The following is an 18,469-nucleotide window of genomic DNA, read 5'->3' as shown; positions in this document are numbered from 1 at the left end:
TAAGGCAATCTTTAAATACCAGCCTCCATACTCAATAGCTGTTGAAAGGAAATTAATTTTACAATGCGTGTACTAAATGAGCACCTGTTAACCCAGAACGACTTGTATAATGGTGGAGCAGTCGTATATATATGTTCAAGGCTTGCTGCAAATGCCAATAAATGTAAGTGTAATTTGTATATTTTTTCTTAATCATTAAAAGTTTTCACATATTCTATTGGAAGCCTTCAGTATTCCATATCCAGCACACGTCATTCTTACCTACTATAACTAAAGATAGCATTTGGCAGGTGTTTTGTTGATCAAGGAGGCTCAACTTGCTAATGTTTTATGAGCAACAGTGTCTAATGTGATGTCAGCAATGCATTCTGAGGGTAAAACACAGGGCCATATATAGAGCTGTGCGGGAGTTGTCACTGCTCAGTGCGCAAGGCTGAGGGGGGAGCCATTCTGACTGTCCCAGTGACAGTGACATTCAGAGCACATATGAGCCTCAGATCATCACAGAGCCCACGGGTAACGGAGAAGAGGGGGGAATATGCGGCACCACCTGTCCTTTTTCTCAGTGTGCTTTTCACCCACAGCCATTGTTGCTTCTGGTGGTCAGCTTCTCCCCCAGAATCAGCCACCTTATTCTATGTACAACAGTTGGAAGATCTCTCCCCCCTCCACCCCCAAAATCTCTTCAGTTTTTCATTACCCTCTAACTTCTCCATACCCTTCCCCACCTATCACTTCAAAGACAATGTGAGCTGTCGTGGGAAGTGCTTGTCCACATGTTAGGAGGACACAGGGGAGATAGCAGCACAGGTAAGGAACACACATGTGGCATAGCAGCACAGGTAAAAAAACATGTATGGGGTATAGCAACACAGGTAAGGAACACACATGGGACACAGCAGCACAGGTAAGGAACACACATGGGGCATAGCAGCACATTTAGGGAACACAGATGGGGCATAGCAGCACATGTAAAGAATACACAAGGAAGATTGCAGCACAGGTTTCTTACACAGGGAAGATAGACACATGTGGCATAGCTGCACAGGATAGGAAAACATGTGGGGCATAACAGAACAGGTAAGGTACACACAGGGTAGATTGCAGAACATGTAGTGGACACATAGGGGAGATAGCAGCACATATAAGAAACACACAGGGGAGATAGCAGCACAAGTAAGCAACACACAGGGGAGATAGCAGAACATGTAGGGGCTACATTAGGGAGACAGCAGCACAGGTAAGGAGGAAAAAACACAGTGTACTCAGTGCATCAAACCATACCAATACCTTTTAGATAGAGTTGCTGCCAATATAAAAGGATTCCTACAATCAGGACATAGATACGAACGTTTTTGAGCCTTACAAACGTAAGACTCAAAAACCTCGATGATATGTAGGGGTAAATAACAGCTCAAAAATGCCATCTCAAAAGCAATATTTAAATCACAAAAAGCATATTCTTGAATTTTTTAAATATCTATGATTTTATTCCTATTCTTCAATTAATAAAACAAATCAAAATCAATCAATATATATATTACTAAAAGCATTTTTGCATTCATTTGATAAAGAATGTAATGTCCATTCCTGTAAAAAGTCTTTTAAAGCCTTAAAAAAGAAATGGATCCAGTTTTATGTTGTGCAATTTGGTTTTCTATAGCCAAATATTTTGCACTAAAAGAGCTTAAGCAATGTAAAGAACAAGATCCACCAATATTATTAAAGAAGATAATCTTGCCCTTTCCATCCTAGAAGATTTGTGAGAGAACAATACCACATACCGAGACACTTCCATTCCTTTTCAATATTGCCAATACTAGTGATGATTTACACACTAAGATCCCACCCCAGTTCATATGTAGGTCTGAGTTTTATCTAACACATATGAGAGGCTCAACCATCGAATGTTTTTACAAACTTGCAATAGATTCAAGAAACTATGTTCCTAGTCTACTAAGAGGTTTACCAACCTTACAAGTGAGGAGAAGAAGGTTTTAAAAGACTTGGAAGCTGATACATCAATTATTATTAAAGCAGCAAACAGTTGGGGGTCAGGGTAGTTATCCAGAATCTTTCAGATTACAAACAGGAAGCTTACAGACAACTTACAGATACCAATTTTTATCAGAAACTTTCTCATAACCCCACGACACAATATCAACAACAATTGAAATCACTATTGGATGGTGCCAAGATGGAGGAGGTTATCTCATGTGAATCTTTGAGATTTATGTATGTTTCCTTTCCCATTACACCCATTTATTATCATTCACCAAAAATACACAAATCCCTTACATTCCCTTTTGGGGGCGTCCTATCATCTTGGTTTTGGGTTCCCTAACTTCTAATTTAGCTTTTTATGTTGACTATTATTTACAACCTTTGGTGTGTTCTCAGAAATCTTATATACGAGATTCCATGCAGTTGCTTGATCTTATTAGAAATGTAGAGTGGCAAGAGGACTATTGTTTTCTAACTTTAGATGTGCAAACTTTGTACATGAATATACCCCTTTCTTTAGGAATTGAAAGTATGCGAACAACCCTTTAAGGATAGTAATAAGTTAACTGAAAACTACCAGGGGTTCATTATTGATTACATCTTATTTATTTTAACCCACAATTATTTTTATTTGAAGGAGCACAATATTATCAGGTAATGGGAATGGCCTTGGGGACCAGGTTCGCCCCTAATTATGCCAACCTTTTCATGGGTGCATTTGAAGAGGAGCGCAACTGGGGTGGAGACTGTGGAGAAAGCCTTGTCTTCTATGCTTGTTATATAGATGACCTTTTATTATTTGAAAAGGCACTGAACAATTGGCTATTGATTTTGTCACTTATCTCAATATTAGTTTTTATAATTTAAAGTTTTCTCACACATTCAGTAAAGTTGCTGTAGATTTCCTTGAACTTACGTTTTACATGAAAGAATCCCAAATTGAAACTAGAACCTACAAAAAGAAGGTTGGTACCAATAACTTTTTACACTATCATCATCATCTATTTATATAGTGCCACTAATTCTGCAGCACTGTACAGAGAACTCATTCACATCAGTCCCTACCTCATTGGAGCTTACAATCTAAATCCCCTAACTTAAACACACACATACTGAGAGAGAGACTAAGGGCAATTTAGTAGCAGCCAATTAGCCTACCAGTATGTTTTTGGAGTGTGGGAGGAAACCGGAGCACCAGGAGTAAACCCATGCAAACACGGGGAGAACATACAAACTCCACACAGATAAGGCCATGATCAGGAATTGAACTCAATTGAACCTGTGCTGTGAGGCAGAAGTGCTAGCCACTAAGCCACACATATCATAATTAAATATATTTTATGATATTCCATGTCCCCTCCTCTATTTTTCCTTTTTGCAGGTTTATTATATATAATTATGTACATTTCCTTCGTATTTGGTGGTTTCTCACAGATCACCAGCTGAATTGTTAAGCTTAATCAATGAGCCAATGAATGCACATTACTGAGTCAGTAATTTAGTTTTCCCTCTGAAGAAGTTATATTGTAATGAAACGCGTTAGAGATTTTATGGTATTTATTTTGAACCTTTTAGCTGATCTTGCTTCAATATCTACCTCCATCCGGCTATATTTTTTTTCCACCAATGCTGTTTGCTCAAAATTCAAGATTCCAGCAATCATTACCGTGAATAACGGACATTTGTTAACATCGTGAGACCCTATACATTCACCCACCTAGCCATCGCTCCAAGCTGTGACGTATCCGAGAGTGTCGGACAGACATATCCTTACTGTCGACAGGCTTACTAGATGTCTCCCACATTGTAGGCTTCAGTGTTCAGAGTCAGTTTGGCTCCCAAAGATCAGGTCTCCAGCCCTAGAGCATTAGTCCAATTTCATCATCAATCCGGATATCTACTGGCTCCATTTGAATGATATCATGGACACATTGCATTGTATGCATTACAAGTTATTGGATATCTATATTTTGTTACACTGAACGAATGCACATGGAGTAGTGTTAAGACCAGCACATATACATATTTGGAAAAATCTCTATGACTTTCATGACATTGTAATATTTGCATCCTATCAGCACGTATATGTGGATGCAGATTAGATCTGTTCTCAGGACAATTATCATTATTTTCTCCTCTCAACACGAGGTGCGCTTTATCCGTTGTAATAAGTGGACATCATCAATTAGACACAGTATTTGTTTTATTCAATGATGCAATATTCAGTCCTAGAGGACAAGTCACTATTTTCTTCCAGCATTTCAGCTATTGTTTATAGGTTCAACCATACCAGCTACATTTGTTTGTATTTTAGCACGTGTCCTTATTTTATATTTATGCATTTTATTTGGTGATCTGTGAGATGTTTTTTACCACTGAGATTTATTAGTCATCTAGGTTTTGAGCGCAGTGTTACATATTCTTAGTTCTGGCAATTTATTTTGGAGGATGGTCACCTCGTTTCTACAGCTGCTTTACCCAGATCAATATTTTGATTGTTACTATATACTTTTGGTACCATTATCAAAGATTATTTGTAGTTACTTTTCTGTTTTTTTCCCTATAGTCAAATATGTTCCAAGTATTCCCTATTGCAGATATTGCAGTCTGTATTAAACATCCCGATTTACGTTCTTGTAAAGTAAACACCAGCGGTCTTATGTTGTTTAAAAATCCCCTTATACCCTATTGTTAATGTCCACATTCCAGTATAAGGAGGGCTTCATAAAGAGGAGGTAGCCCTAAATCTAGCAAAAACAGGATTTGAGACTTCTTTAATAAATAGACCCCTTATTCACAGATGGGAGTTTTTTGCAGACAGACAATATGTTAAGTTTAGACACAAGGCAATATTGCAATGATAAATTTCCTTTGAAAGCTTTTCTCTAGAAGATAGTAAAAATGATTTTGGATCTGGTCTTTATTTCCTATACATATACATTAATATTTTAGAATGTTTCCAATTCTCATAAATTGAATTAGACAGTTTCTGCACCCACAGAAGATTTCATAATAAAATAATGTATGTTTAAATGAGATACATCAATAGATAACAGGATTTAATTTAATGTCAGGTCTGTTGGAAGGATAGGTCTTTTTATTAAATTGGAATGCTATCAATCTAATGTTGAGTCGGCTGGGGGGGTGGGGTTTAATTATTAAAAAAGGAAGCTATTATTTCAGTGCTGGTTGGAGAAAATAGGCATATTTAGTAAATGTTATTGGTATTAATTTAATTTATGGGCTGGGAGGGAGGCCTATTTATTAAACAAAAAAGACTACTGATTTAATTTTGGGCTGGTTGGGGATAGGGTGGCGTACATTTGTCACTCACTGCTCAGCTTTCCAGGATGTGAATAGTAGCTATCTCTTTTCCAAACAGGACTGCAACATTCCATGATCTGACTAAGCAGCAACGGAGCATAAAACACCAGCATCAGCATCAGTATCAGTATCAGGTAGTCAATGCTACAAGACCAGGTAGGAGAGAACAGCACAGGGCTGGAGGGAAGTCTAGCGCTTGTAAAGGGCTAGTCACACCACCACAATAAGATGGCCATGCCTCCTCTGGCGGCATACTGCCAATTGGAGGCGGCATCTACACCACCAAGATGCCCAGTATTCTCTCTTGCCCAGGGCAGTAGAAGTTACTTCTCTGGAAAAACATCATCAGCAAAGGGATACAGTGTGCATAAGTGAATAGTCCAGGGTCATGCATTAATTTGAGATTTAAGGAAAAACAGGTGAGTAACTGCAGATGAATTGACTGCAAATTTCAACCTTGACAAACAGGCGAGTACCTATGTAGTGCCAACTCTACAGCAGATTTACTGTTGGAAATAAGCAAAGGTTCTAGTGGTTCCGTAAAGCTGTGGGAAACATTTTCTTGGCAAGGTCAATGTCAATTCCCATGTGATAGTACAAATTGATAATTTTCTTTTGTCACAGGATTTCTTTCCAGATGGGAGGTTTGTCTTCAATTATAACAATGCCCATATTGACAGAGATAATTTGGCTTAATGAACATGACACTGATGTTATCCATATGTCACGGCCTATTCAATCACCAGATCTGAACCAAATCAAGCAAACATGGGATATTCTACCACCTAGCTCTCTGTGAAAGAATGGTACTGCATCCCACATGCGCAATCCCTACATTGACTTAATGACAGAGCACATATAGGCCATATTAATCGAACGTGGTGGTCTAACACCCTAACTGTAAAATAACTATGCTGATGTTTTAGTTTTTCTCATCCTGTGTTATTTATACTGTGCAAAGACCAAAATCAATATAAAGAAATTAATGACACCTACAATCTTATCAATTGCTGAATTATGGGGACATGGCTTTCACTACAACCAAGATTACCGCATAAAACTGAAACTCTGACTGTGTGACACACTCACAATATATATTCTGAAGCCAGACCAGGCCATGGGCAAAGACAAGTGTAAGTGTACCACTGTGTAGGAAAAGCAGCCCAGAGCACAAAAACCATGAACAGCCACAGATTTAACCCCATGATTCTGGAAGCTGGGATAATCCTCCAATATACCAACAGCAAGCTAAGATGTGCTCTCGCAATATGAATAATCACAGCAACATTCAGATGTTGATGCAGACAGAGAGGATGACAGAAATACAGAGGGAACTTCAGCTCATATATGATAACTTATCTACAATCTCTGCCAACCAAAGTGGTGACTGCTGCTGTGAAAAATGACAGAACACTGAACATACTGGGGCTACTGAAGTAAAGGTGTCAAAGCTAGATTGCATGTTGAGTGACATACATGACTTAATTAATGACCAAGTAAATATTATACAATTTATAAACCTCAGTATCACATAGACAACACTGAGAGCAGAGGGACGAGAAACAATCTGTGTTATGATCCCCTTTTGACCAATAACTTACCTTATCTGCTATATCTCAAGAGATTGTGGGAACATATACCTCTAGATATTGAATTTGATTATGTTCACCCTAAGATCAAAAGGTAATGTTGGATTTAAACTGTGATAGGTGATTAGTTGCATATACCATTTGACAGTCAAATATCAGCTACTTTCCTTTAGGATGTAAGCTCCCATGACCAGGGCCTTGTTTCCTTGTGTTCTAATTCTACTACTGCCCTACAGACCTGCTCCCTGGCCCAGCTTTCTTATGCCCATGCTCCTGCGCACAGACCTGAATCTCATGGTCTCTATGTCACTTATTCTCACTGTCTTAATCTTCAATACTATTATCTCTGTAGCTGGCTGGTGTTTGTATAATAATGTATAGGGCATTTGCGTATTTTCACGGCTGTCTGTGAATTGTATTTTACTATTATTGTGTACTCTGCTCTCCTCCTATGAATGGCTCCATTGACCCTGTGTTGCACCTTATAAAAAAAGGATAATAATAATAATAATAATAATAATAATAATAATAAAATAATAAACCCTTCTACAAACAGACAATAAATCAGCAATAAAATATGCAGAATATGAAGTTTGCAGTTCAAAGAGCTATCTAAATTTACACTATGATCAGGCAACACATTGATCCCCTGACCACACTACTGAAGGAAAAAGCAGATTTTGTGCAGTTTCCTGAACTGTGGCACAATGCAGCATATAGTTAGTACCTTCCTTTACACTACACTCCCTTGAAGAATAACCTTCCTTTTTGTCTCAACTTGATCTGCCTTGGTGGGATGGTTGTAATATCTCCATACATAAATTGACACCATAAATAGATGTCTAGCAAATAGTGCACAAGCAGTGAAAATGCAAATAAGTCTAGTTCATCAAAGAAACCAAATTCAGGTTCAAGAACTTTCAGTGTGCATTAGCTTGCTGGTGAGATTCAGGGATCATCACACTATAAAGGGGATCTCCCATTCACTCCCTTAGGAGGCCTGTCTTTCCAAGTGGTGTAAATATACAAGCAGTTTATAAACTGATTCCAGTCTTCCTAACTGGATTTCTCTGTTTAGATGCATAACGGTTATTTGAAGGTTTTCTCAGGATAAAATGTGTATGTTTGAAATATGAAGAGTCCACTTTAAATTTATGTCTTCAAACCACTGTGGGCTAAGTCACTTCAACTTGTGGATGCTTACTTGTTGCAAATGGATATTAATATCTGACTCAGCCAATTCAAGCAGAATACTAGTGGCCGGTGGCAACACATCTCATCACACTACAAGTTGTAGTTTGTAAATGTGCGTACTTCTACACAAATTTGGGACGTGAAATAGACAGTAACATTCCTAATTTTTCATTGGTTCTTTCCATACTGTATACAGAATGCTTCTTTATGAATGCAGATCTTACCTTGGATGAGTTAATATCAGTTAAAGTTTTAGCAACAAGTTTTTGCACAACTTGAATACTAAATACTTTCTTTTTTTTTTTTACCTTTTTCTGCCTTAAGTATTACAGCCATGACACCTTTGTGACGGTATCACTTGTTTCTATGACAGCTATTGCCTTTCAGTTGTAGACCCAGTAGGTTTTGGGTTTCTGGCGTCCCTCGGAAGTTTTTAATGTTGTACCTTCCTTGACTGGCATCTTTTCTATATCCCTGAAAACTAACTTTGGATTATTTTTTTTTAATGCTATTTGGATTCTGCGCTATCATCCAATGTCAATACAGAAAGATACTTTGAGGGTAACTGTGGTGAAACAAAGGGGAAAAATATATCCACTGGGGTAGCATAAGTTCAATGCGAGAGGTTCATAAGTACAATATAATGGAGCCTCATATTAAAAAAGAAACATAACCCAAAAAAATGCCTGAGATGCCTTTAGATTTATTTAATAAGGTGCAGTGTCTTGAGACACTACTAACACTTTAACTGACAGACCTTCAAACACTTACAACTGAGCTCAGAAGTTTCATCTGTATAATAAATGTGGGAAGCTTGGATAGGACAGATTAATCAGGGTCAGATGTACTGCTAGACAACCTAGGCCCCTGCCTAGGTCCCAGCAGCAAGGCGGGGGGCGTCAACCAAGAAATTTTTTTTTTTTTTTATTTAATTTGTCTCCAGTCAGGGGAAAGGGTCCTGCAAATAAAACTGTGTGGGTATTGACGCCCCATGAGGGGATAGAAAATAGAGTAAAACAATCCTTGGTACTATTGATCATTCTACAACGTTAGTCTCTAGATAAAAAAAAACTTAAGCTAGGCACTGTCCTTAATTAGTAAAACCATGGTGACCTAAGTCATCACTACAAAGGGGGTAGGCCATGGTGGAGAACATAATGTAAGGTAAACCCGTTAGTATAAACAATCAACATACCAGTTATAAGTAGAGATGCTCACTGACCCCCGTGAACTGGTTTTGGTTTTGGATCTGAATTAGCTTTGTGTTTTGGTTTTGGATTTTTTAGAAAAAAAACCTAAAATATGCTAAAATCACATATATTTGCCCTTTTTTGTTCATACATTATTATTAACCTCAATAACACTAATTTCAAGTCATTTGTAGTCAATTTTGACCACCTCACAGATCACAATATTATTTTCATACACTTTAGGACAAATACTGCAGTAACCTGGCTGGATGGTAAGCGACAGAGCAATGACACAAACACATAGAAGTTCCTAGCACATCTAGGACACATTGGCACACAGCAGTGGCAGAAAAGAAAAATGGTGTAAGATGGAATTGTTCTTGGGCCCTCCCAACCAATCCACCCACCCACCGTTATGTTGGATCTTAAAAAGGAATCCAAAAACCGCGAGATCCGACTACGTAATGATGACGTTTTACCTCGTTTTCGATTCCGAGGGCGCACGAAAGTACCGAGCCGGCTCGGTACTTGGATCCCCTATGTTCGGGTCTGTTTGGTTCTCGAAGAACCGAGCCTGAGCATCTCTAGTTATAAGCTATTAGTGTCTTGCAGTGGATAAATATCATTTTGGCAGTCAGTCAACAGTTAAATGTGTAACAAGCGCAAACAAAAGCATCTATAGAGTGAATAGTCATTACAACTATTAACAAACATTATATTTTGGTAATTTATCGTTTGGTTTTCAGAACTTGTACAGCTACATATTGATATGCAGAAGAGGAAGGACGCCTAAGCCTATATACTGGCCAATGTCTCAGATGCTACTTCATGGGGTATATTTACTAACCTGCGGGTTTAAAAAAGTGGAGATGTTGCCTACAGCAACCAATCAGATTCTAGATATCATTTATTACATTCTACAAAATGAGTTGCTATAGGCAACATCTCCACTTTTTCAAACCCCCAGTTAAGTAAACATTCTCTCATATGTCTTGTCACATGGTCCTTATTGAACTATTAGGCGAGATTCTTGGGTGAGGTTCTGAGGAACAGAGATAGTCCTTAGAATTGGCATTTGCTCTTCAGATTACATGTAGCCAGTCTGTAATTGTAGTTTTGTAGTGTGAAGTATTTAACACAGTGGGAAAGATTATATGCAGACTAGTTTTTTGGTTTTTTTAGAAGCCATCCGGTATCTCAAGGTTATAACAGCTATGAGGGTGTCTGGGTTTGGTGGATGCCAGGAGAACTTTACCTGTATGACTGCATTATGCCAACTGTGAAGTTTGTTGGAGGAGGGATAATGGTATAGGGCTGTTTTTCAGGGTTTGAGCTAGGCCCCTTATCTTCAGTGAAGGACAATCTTAATGCTTCAGCCTACCAAGTCCTTTTGGACAATGATATGCTTCCAACTTTGTGACAACAGTTTGGGGAAGGCCCTTTTCTATTCGAACATGACTGTGCCCTAGCACACAAAGCAAGGACTAAAACGACAAGGTTTGATGAGTTCAGTGTGGAAAAACTTGACAGGCCCGCACAGAGCCCTGACCTCAACCTCATCGAACACCTTTGGGATGAACTGGAACAGAGATTGCGAGCTAGGCCTTCTCCCCCAACATCAGTGTCTGGTCTCATAAATGCTCTACAGAATGAATGTGCACAAATTCCCACAGAGACACTCCAACATCTTGTGGAAACCTTTCCGAGAAGAGTGAAATTTGTTATCACTGCAAAAGGTGGACCAGCTCCATATTAACGTATATGTATTTGAATAGAATGTCATTACAGTCTCTGTTGGTGTAATAGTCAAGCATCTGAATACTTTAGTCCATATAGTGTAGGTTGGTATAACATTGTACAGAGAGAACCACATCTAAGCCCCTTTACATAAGACTTTAGAGAATACAGTGAATATTTACTGGCTTGCAGAATTATACAAGAGTCCCCTACTCAAATAGAAGCTCCATTTTGAGTTAAGTAATGGGAACTAACATTATCCCAACCACAACAAAAATGAGTACAGAACCAGGAATCTTTTCAGCAATGTATTACAAGAGTGGCATCTTGCACCTTCTTAGAGACGGCTATTTCAACCTCTGAATTAGTTTACTTTAGTATACAGGTCTTGAGTGCACATCAACATTCTTCTCCAAAAAGGGAAAGATGCCACATGTACTGCCTAGGTCTTTATTATATACAGATATAAAGCTTTATGAAAAGATGATTTCATATCAAATGAAAACACGCCCATCTTAATGCTGTATTAAGTAACCCTGTTCTTATGAAGAATAATAGATTTGTAATTTTATGCCAAGAAAAGGCAGCCGTCAAAGATGAACAAAAGTTGGTGGACAGATCTTATACATGGATAAGACAACATGTGGCATACAGGCCACGACCCCCCAGGAAGATCTGTGGAGGGTGACATTGAAGGAACAGTGGAATATTTGTTGGTTGACTTATTTCAGTTCTGTCAATCTATAAGTTGTAGACACAAATTACAAAAATCTTACTTAATGTTATAAATGCCCTGTACAATCACAAAATCTGAAAAACAGGTTGCCTCTGTCAGAGGCACCAAATTATATATATGGTTGATATGTGGATTTCTACAAACTCTATTGGTCTGCAATTTTTGATTTGGTTAAACAGATTGTATTCCTACCACTACATTAAATTTGACAAATTAAATTTTATTGAATTTAATGATCAACTTGTACAGGTGAGGATTTTATTTTTTTTTTATTTTTTTTTTAACATCTTAATGCAGCTGTTGTACTAACCGATATTCTAAGAAACTCTTAAAATTAGGTCAACTGCAGCACAATTTATTAAAACTTCTCTCTTTGCAATTAATGCCTAGCTGCAAACCTACACAAGCATCAGAATCCTAAATCCGGTTATAGTATTGTGGTGGATTCATTTCTAGATCTTGTCTGTTATTTCTACATTTATTTTTAAAAGGTTTTCTAGTATTAAAAGGTTGCATCACCATAACAACAATTTGTGGAAGAACCTTACCAGACTTCCCCTTTAATCCTTTTTTATTTGTTCTGACTTTATCAAGATATTTTAGTATGCATTGCATTACACATTTTCTGGTTTCCCCTATATGTTTGTTTTGTTAATATTCCCCAAACTGAATTGGTTTAAACAATGGTGATTTATAATAGTGTTTGAGAGAGAAATCAGATTTTAAACATTATGGTTATTTAAACAGGGTGGTTCTCCCGTTTACAGTAGAAGACTTTCCCCACTGATCACATGAACCTTCATAGAAGACATGTGATTTCTAAGTACCCTGTGATATTCTACACGTATTTACATTGTAACGTGTTTTAAAGGTTTAGGTTACTGCTATGCAGAAATGCTGTGGTATCCTAGAACATGGAATTATGCTGATTACACGGTTGTCTGTTGTGAAGAAATGTCTGAGCTACAAAGAAAGTCCTAACCTTGTAATGTCCTTACATACAGAAAAATAAAAGGCATGCATTGGTGTGAAAAATAACTTAACAAAACACATTTTACAAACACTTCAGTTTTGTCCAAAGAGACATGTCTTATGGAGGTGAATTGTGCAATTCTACAAACATATTACAGTAAAAAAATAGGATTTTTACTCACCGTAAAATCTGTTTCTCTGACTCCATTAGGGGACACTGCGAGACATTAGGTATAGTAGGTGGTACTAGGAGTTTAGGCACTTACACTTGTTTAACTCACACACTCCTCCCCCTACTATGCCCCTCCTGTTCCGCAGATACCTCAGTTTTGCATAACCAAGCGTATGAGAAAAGGCCAACAGGTCAAAATTAAAACCTATTAACCATAACCGAACAGAACTATCTACAGAGCAAGAGATGTGCGCAGTGTCCCCCCAATGGAGTCAGAGAAACAGATTTTACGGTGAGTAAAAATCCTATTTTCTCTTTCCTACCATTGGGGGACACAGACATTGGGGACATACCAAAGCTGGCTCTAAGGGAGGGATTGCTATGGAATGCTGGACACAATACCCTGCACCCAAAGCTCACATCAGCAGATGCAAAGCCCTGCAACCTGTAACACCTAGCAAAGGTGGAGACAGATGACCACGTTGCCGCTCTACACAATTGCTCCGCTGAAGCACGATGACGTGCCACCCAAGAAGTGCCAATAGCCCTGGTAGAGTGAGCTTTCAAAATCAACAGGACAGGCCATGAGGCTCAAACATAAGCCAGCCGAATTGTGGAAGTGATCGAGCAGGCAAGAAACCATTTTTGTTAGCTGGCTATCCCCGCTTATAAGCATCATAAAGGACAAAGAAATCCTTATGGACCAAGACCGCACGGTCAAGCTAACATTGAAGAACACAAACAACATCCAGTAATTGTAACGTGTCACCCGAAGAGAAAGAATGAAAAGTTGGGACCACAAGCTCCCGATTTAAGTGGAACCTGGACACCACCTTCGGAACAAAGGAAGGCCGTAGCACAACCCTATCCTCATGGAAAATTAAGAAAGGGGGCAGCAGAGCGCGCCCAATTCCGAAACCCTACGAGCGGAAGCGATAGCCAGAAGGAACACTGTCTTCCAAAGTAAGATGCCCTGAATCAACGGAATCCAGAGGTTCAAATGGGGCCAAGGTAAGTTCAATGAGCACCAAATTGAGATCCTATGAAGAAAGAGGGCTGAAAATGAAGAACCCCCTGAAGGAATGTCCGAACATCCTGAAACCCGATAGCCTGCGCTGAAAATGAATGGAGAGTGCTAAGACCTGAACCTTAAGTTACCCAAGCCGTAGCCCGTTATCCAGGCTGGCCTGCAAGAAGTAATACTGCTGTGGATATTTTATCTAAACAGCATCCAAAACACAAAGAAATAAGAACCATTGTATTTTTTTGTAAAGATTTTATTTAGCATTTTAAAACAGCAGGTTAACGTAAAAAGAAAAAAAAGGCACTTAGAGATTCAATATAAAAGTGTCAATAACCATGTTACCATGATGAAAAACACATTTATAAGAAACAAGTCTTCCATTTAAGTTGATACCAATGAGAAAATCCAGTACTCTAATACCAAACTAAAGTGCACCTGTGGCTTATACACAGTGAAAGTGGCTATTATTTAGGCTGAACTACCACTATGCATTAGAATGTGGCCTATCAATCCATAAGGCACAAGTACCTCATGAATTTTGGCTATCAAGTAGCTCAGTGATGTCACTGTCTCCAAGACAATTTAGAGGCTGCAAACTTTGCCAATTCAGTAAAGATGGCGGAATGGACAGGTGCTCAGTAAAATGATTTGATCTGTAGAAGTTTTGACATTTTTTTCCCTCATGGTCAACATTTATAAAACAAAAGGTTTTTGTTTTGTCCTAGTAAAAATAATGCTGATGGAAGTTAACATCCTGCTATATTGCTATTTTTAAGGATAAAGATGGTCATTCTTCAGTTTTCAGCAGAATCGCTTATTTAAAGAACCCCCGCTCTCACAATGGTGCTTTCACACTTTAGCCTCAGCAGTACTTGTTAACACAAAGAGCCAATTGCTCTATGTCCCAGAGTTTCCAATTTCCACGGATGAAGATTGTTTGTTATGGTCTCATTTGCATGTTGAGCGATTCTTCATTCTTATCGAAAAACTTTAATTGACTGTTGAAGATCGATCATTGTTACTGCATATTCCTTGTATAGTAACGGTCATATTTCTCAGCAATGACAGCTGCTCTTAAACAAATGAAAAAAATCTGCATAAACAGCCCATGTAAAAAGGCTTTCAAATAGGATTTGAATGAATTTACATATATGTACTGCCCAAGTTGCATACCAGATCATCTGATAATTATCATAAATTTGGTTGCTAATGAGCAGTAAGTCAAACCATTTCCTTGCAGAATAGGACAAAATATTTAAACAAATATAATGTTGTCGCAACCTCAATGTAAAAACATTTCCTGAAACCTATCAGAATGCTTCAGCCTACAATGTTCCAGACAGGGAACAAATGAAAAAGTGACCATTTTTGCTTGTCACCTATAGACAGCTGCACATTACACAGATCTCTCAGCAGACAAAACACATGCGTTTACATTTATAGTGTAGTGTGTTACAACTGGATAGTGTCTTCCATATTTCCTGGTTTACATCCGTGCACAGACTAGCAAATCCTCTGGGCTGGAACAACTACTCATGAGCTAATGAGAGAGCACGCATCCCATGTACTGGCAGATCCATATGCTCTGGAGAAACTCCCTGTGACATCAGAATTCCAGCTTTAAATACATTGACACTAACTGCATGTGAATCAGAGCCAAAGGAAATCCTGCCTGTACCAATAGATAATTTAAATAATGCCTCAAGCATTTAGATGGAGAGCAGTTTTATAGAAGCCTAGTCGTCCCTTCACCTAAAACCGAACTGGTCACAAAAGTAATAGAACACAACAATCAGTTACAGCGCACCATTTTATACACCATTTACAAATGTATATCCTTCGCAGTCCACACATGCCAGGCTGATAAGAATTGCAAAATAAAATATATGCTGGAAGGGTCAGTAATCCTGGCAGAAAGATAAACACTTTGAATTTGTAGTGAGACTGACAGCAGCAGAAACGATCATGTTAAAAATTTTCAGTCTCCCACTATAAATATGTTGTTAGCGCCATCTGCTGGGAGTACCAAATCTCAACGCTAATTCACTCAGTTCCCACTTCAGGAGTCAAAACATCTTTTGGATGATGTAATAAACTGTGAATTGCAATTTAGCTGCACAGAACAGAATTCTCCCATTTACTGTAAGTAATTTTAGGCTGCTGACACAAACATAAACAAAGAGTTCAAAAGCAGCTGAAGATTTCCAGTGCGATTTGGAGTAAACATTTACCGACAGATAAAATTACATCCTGGTCTAAAAGGCTCCACTTATTAACTGTCCACTGCCAAATATCAGCGATTTCCCATAATGCAGTCATTTCTGCTGCCAAGTAGGAAGGTAGGATTTGTGCAGAAGCCAGGTGTAATTTCTCAGTCTACCTTACTTGACTGCACTGCAATATATATGCAATAAGTAATTAGCTTCACTTTTATCCCAAAGCAATCTCATATCTATTGTGGTGTATAAGCAAACTTTGTTTTGTGGCATTGAAAAAAATACATTGCAATGCAAAATAAATAAGCAATCATGACATTTATTATAATTCACAAAGGGAACATTTGGGAGTTCGCTAAGAAGTTGATAGTGGTAGAACAGAGACCTATCTATAATTAAAAAAGGATGTAACAGAAGATGATTCATTTTATGTTGAATACTGACCGCTACTGCCATCTAGTGGGCATTTGAGATGGCAGACAATGAAATTTCATGCTCTTGAACCCATTGACTGTCAGTGAGAGATTTAATAAGTGCTGAGAAGCAGCGTTATGGGTCATGAAACCCTAAGTTCATCGATTGATAGATCCATAACCTTAAATCACATCTGTCGTTTGCAAAGCAGGTTAAACTGTCAATGGTTTCAAGCTGAAACAGCACCTTTCAGATGACAGAGCATCAAAACAAATAGATCACCTCAATAACTAAAGAGAAATTTGCCTTAGTGAAAGAAAGCGTTAGCTGGCAGACATTTCTATCACGTTGATTTGATTCTGTAAAGTATAATTATTGGGGAAAGTTAGTTTCTAGTAAAATCCAAGAAGTTACATGTATAACAGAAAGCCCACATACATCAAAAATATTTAGCATCTTCAGATAAGTATTTTACTAGGGGATTGTTATGGTTAAATCTGGTATAATAGAGAGCAGGGGAGATGATAAAGCAATGTATTTATTCATTGATCTACCTAGTTTAGAATGCCTCATGGATCTATATACTCTTGCCCCAATGGTCATAACAAGACTAGCCCCCAATATTTTCTTTGCTTGACTGTATCACAGGGCAATGTACTGTATATGTGAGGCCTGTCTTTATGATATGTCTCAGAGGATTATGGAAAAAAGACGGCAAACCATCAACATACTACTAAATGGTGAGATCTGCAAGCATACTAGCACCATCCTACAACTAGGTGAAGTCCTATGACATCAATAATGTGAACATTAAAGAATGAGAGAGAGATATCTCTCTATCCACACACACTATACAGGGTGATTCAAAAGTCACAGTACACCCTTTTATTTCAAAAACTCTACAGGAATTGGACCGATTGGCCGATTTCAAGATGGCGCCCATGTTTGGTACATACCGTAAAAGATAGACCACGTCACCCATACCTTACTGGAGTATTCAGGTTTCCCAATTTCCTGTAGAGTTTTTGAAATAAAAGGGTGTACTGCGACTTTTGAATCGCCCTGTATACATACACACACACATTCAAATACAGAGGAAAAATGTAAAACTTTAGATGCCCTTAAAAAAAATATTTTTGAATGCAAATATTTATGATAGAAATCCAGGTTCCACAATTCCCTGATATTGTGCTCTGTGTACTTATTAGTTGATGTGATTCTTTACAATACATTTCTTTTACAGTGTTCTGTCCTGCAGACACCTGGAATGTGTTCTGTATTCACCAGCACTTTAAAGATGTCAGCATAAAAAGAAAAGAAGAATCCAAACAGCTTAAACATTTGTTATTTTAATATTTGGCAGTTGGAAGGCAGAATACACAAGAGCTTAGTGTATGGTAATCCAAGTTCAGAGAGAAATATGTATGAGCGCACGTTTTAGATAATAGTTCAAAATTAAATTGGACACATTTTAAATCCTCTTCACTAGCACACCAGCAGGATGCTTTGAAGCAAGTTCATTCTGTCAGCATTTCTGTCCCTTCCCCACCCGTGGCATCATGAGAAATGTGTAGATCTTCTAACATCTCTGCCAGGCTGATTCTTGGAGCTCCCTCCTCATCAGTGTCACTCTCTACTGCAATGTTAGCGCCTGAAAGAGGAAAAGTCAGCATGAGCTGTAGATTGGACGAGACAAAAACCACCACGCAAAGAGCATAAAGCAGATTGTGAAGTTCTTCCAGGATTCTTTCCGCATTGTTCACAAAAAGAAATGAGAGCTTAGCAAATACACAAAAAGGACTTAACCATTATCAATACAATTCAATGCCTGTGATGTCAAAGCTATCATACTTGCCTGTTTACCCATTTTAAATAAAAAAAATAAACCATTGCTGTG

At 38.2% G+C, this 18,469-nt stretch overlaps 1 protein-coding gene across 1 annotated transcript in view; it reads right to left on the bottom strand.

Moving 5' to 3' along the window:
• Nucleotides 1–17,905: 17,905 nt before the first annotated feature.
• The window catches only part of NMD3 (NMD3 ribosome export adaptor), a 43,750-nt gene continuing 43,186 nt past the window's right edge, over nucleotides 17,906–18,469 (bottom strand). Inside the window, exon 16 of the mRNA XM_075202074.1 lies at nucleotides 17,906–18,223. Coding sequence (XP_075058175.1) covers nucleotides 18,090–18,223 — 134 coding nt within the window. The 3' untranslated portion in view covers nucleotides 17,906–18,089. The remainder of the gene's footprint in view (nucleotides 18,224–18,469) is intronic.

Source organism: Mixophyes fleayi, chromosome 3 (assembly GCF_038048845.1).
Source record: "Mixophyes fleayi isolate aMixFle1 chromosome 3, aMixFle1.hap1, whole genome shotgun sequence".
Taxonomy (NCBI): domain Eukaryota; kingdom Metazoa; phylum Chordata; class Amphibia; order Anura; family Limnodynastidae; genus Mixophyes; species Mixophyes fleayi.
Note: the sequence above shows the minus strand (reverse complement) of the source record. Positions and strands in the feature narration are given on the sequence as shown.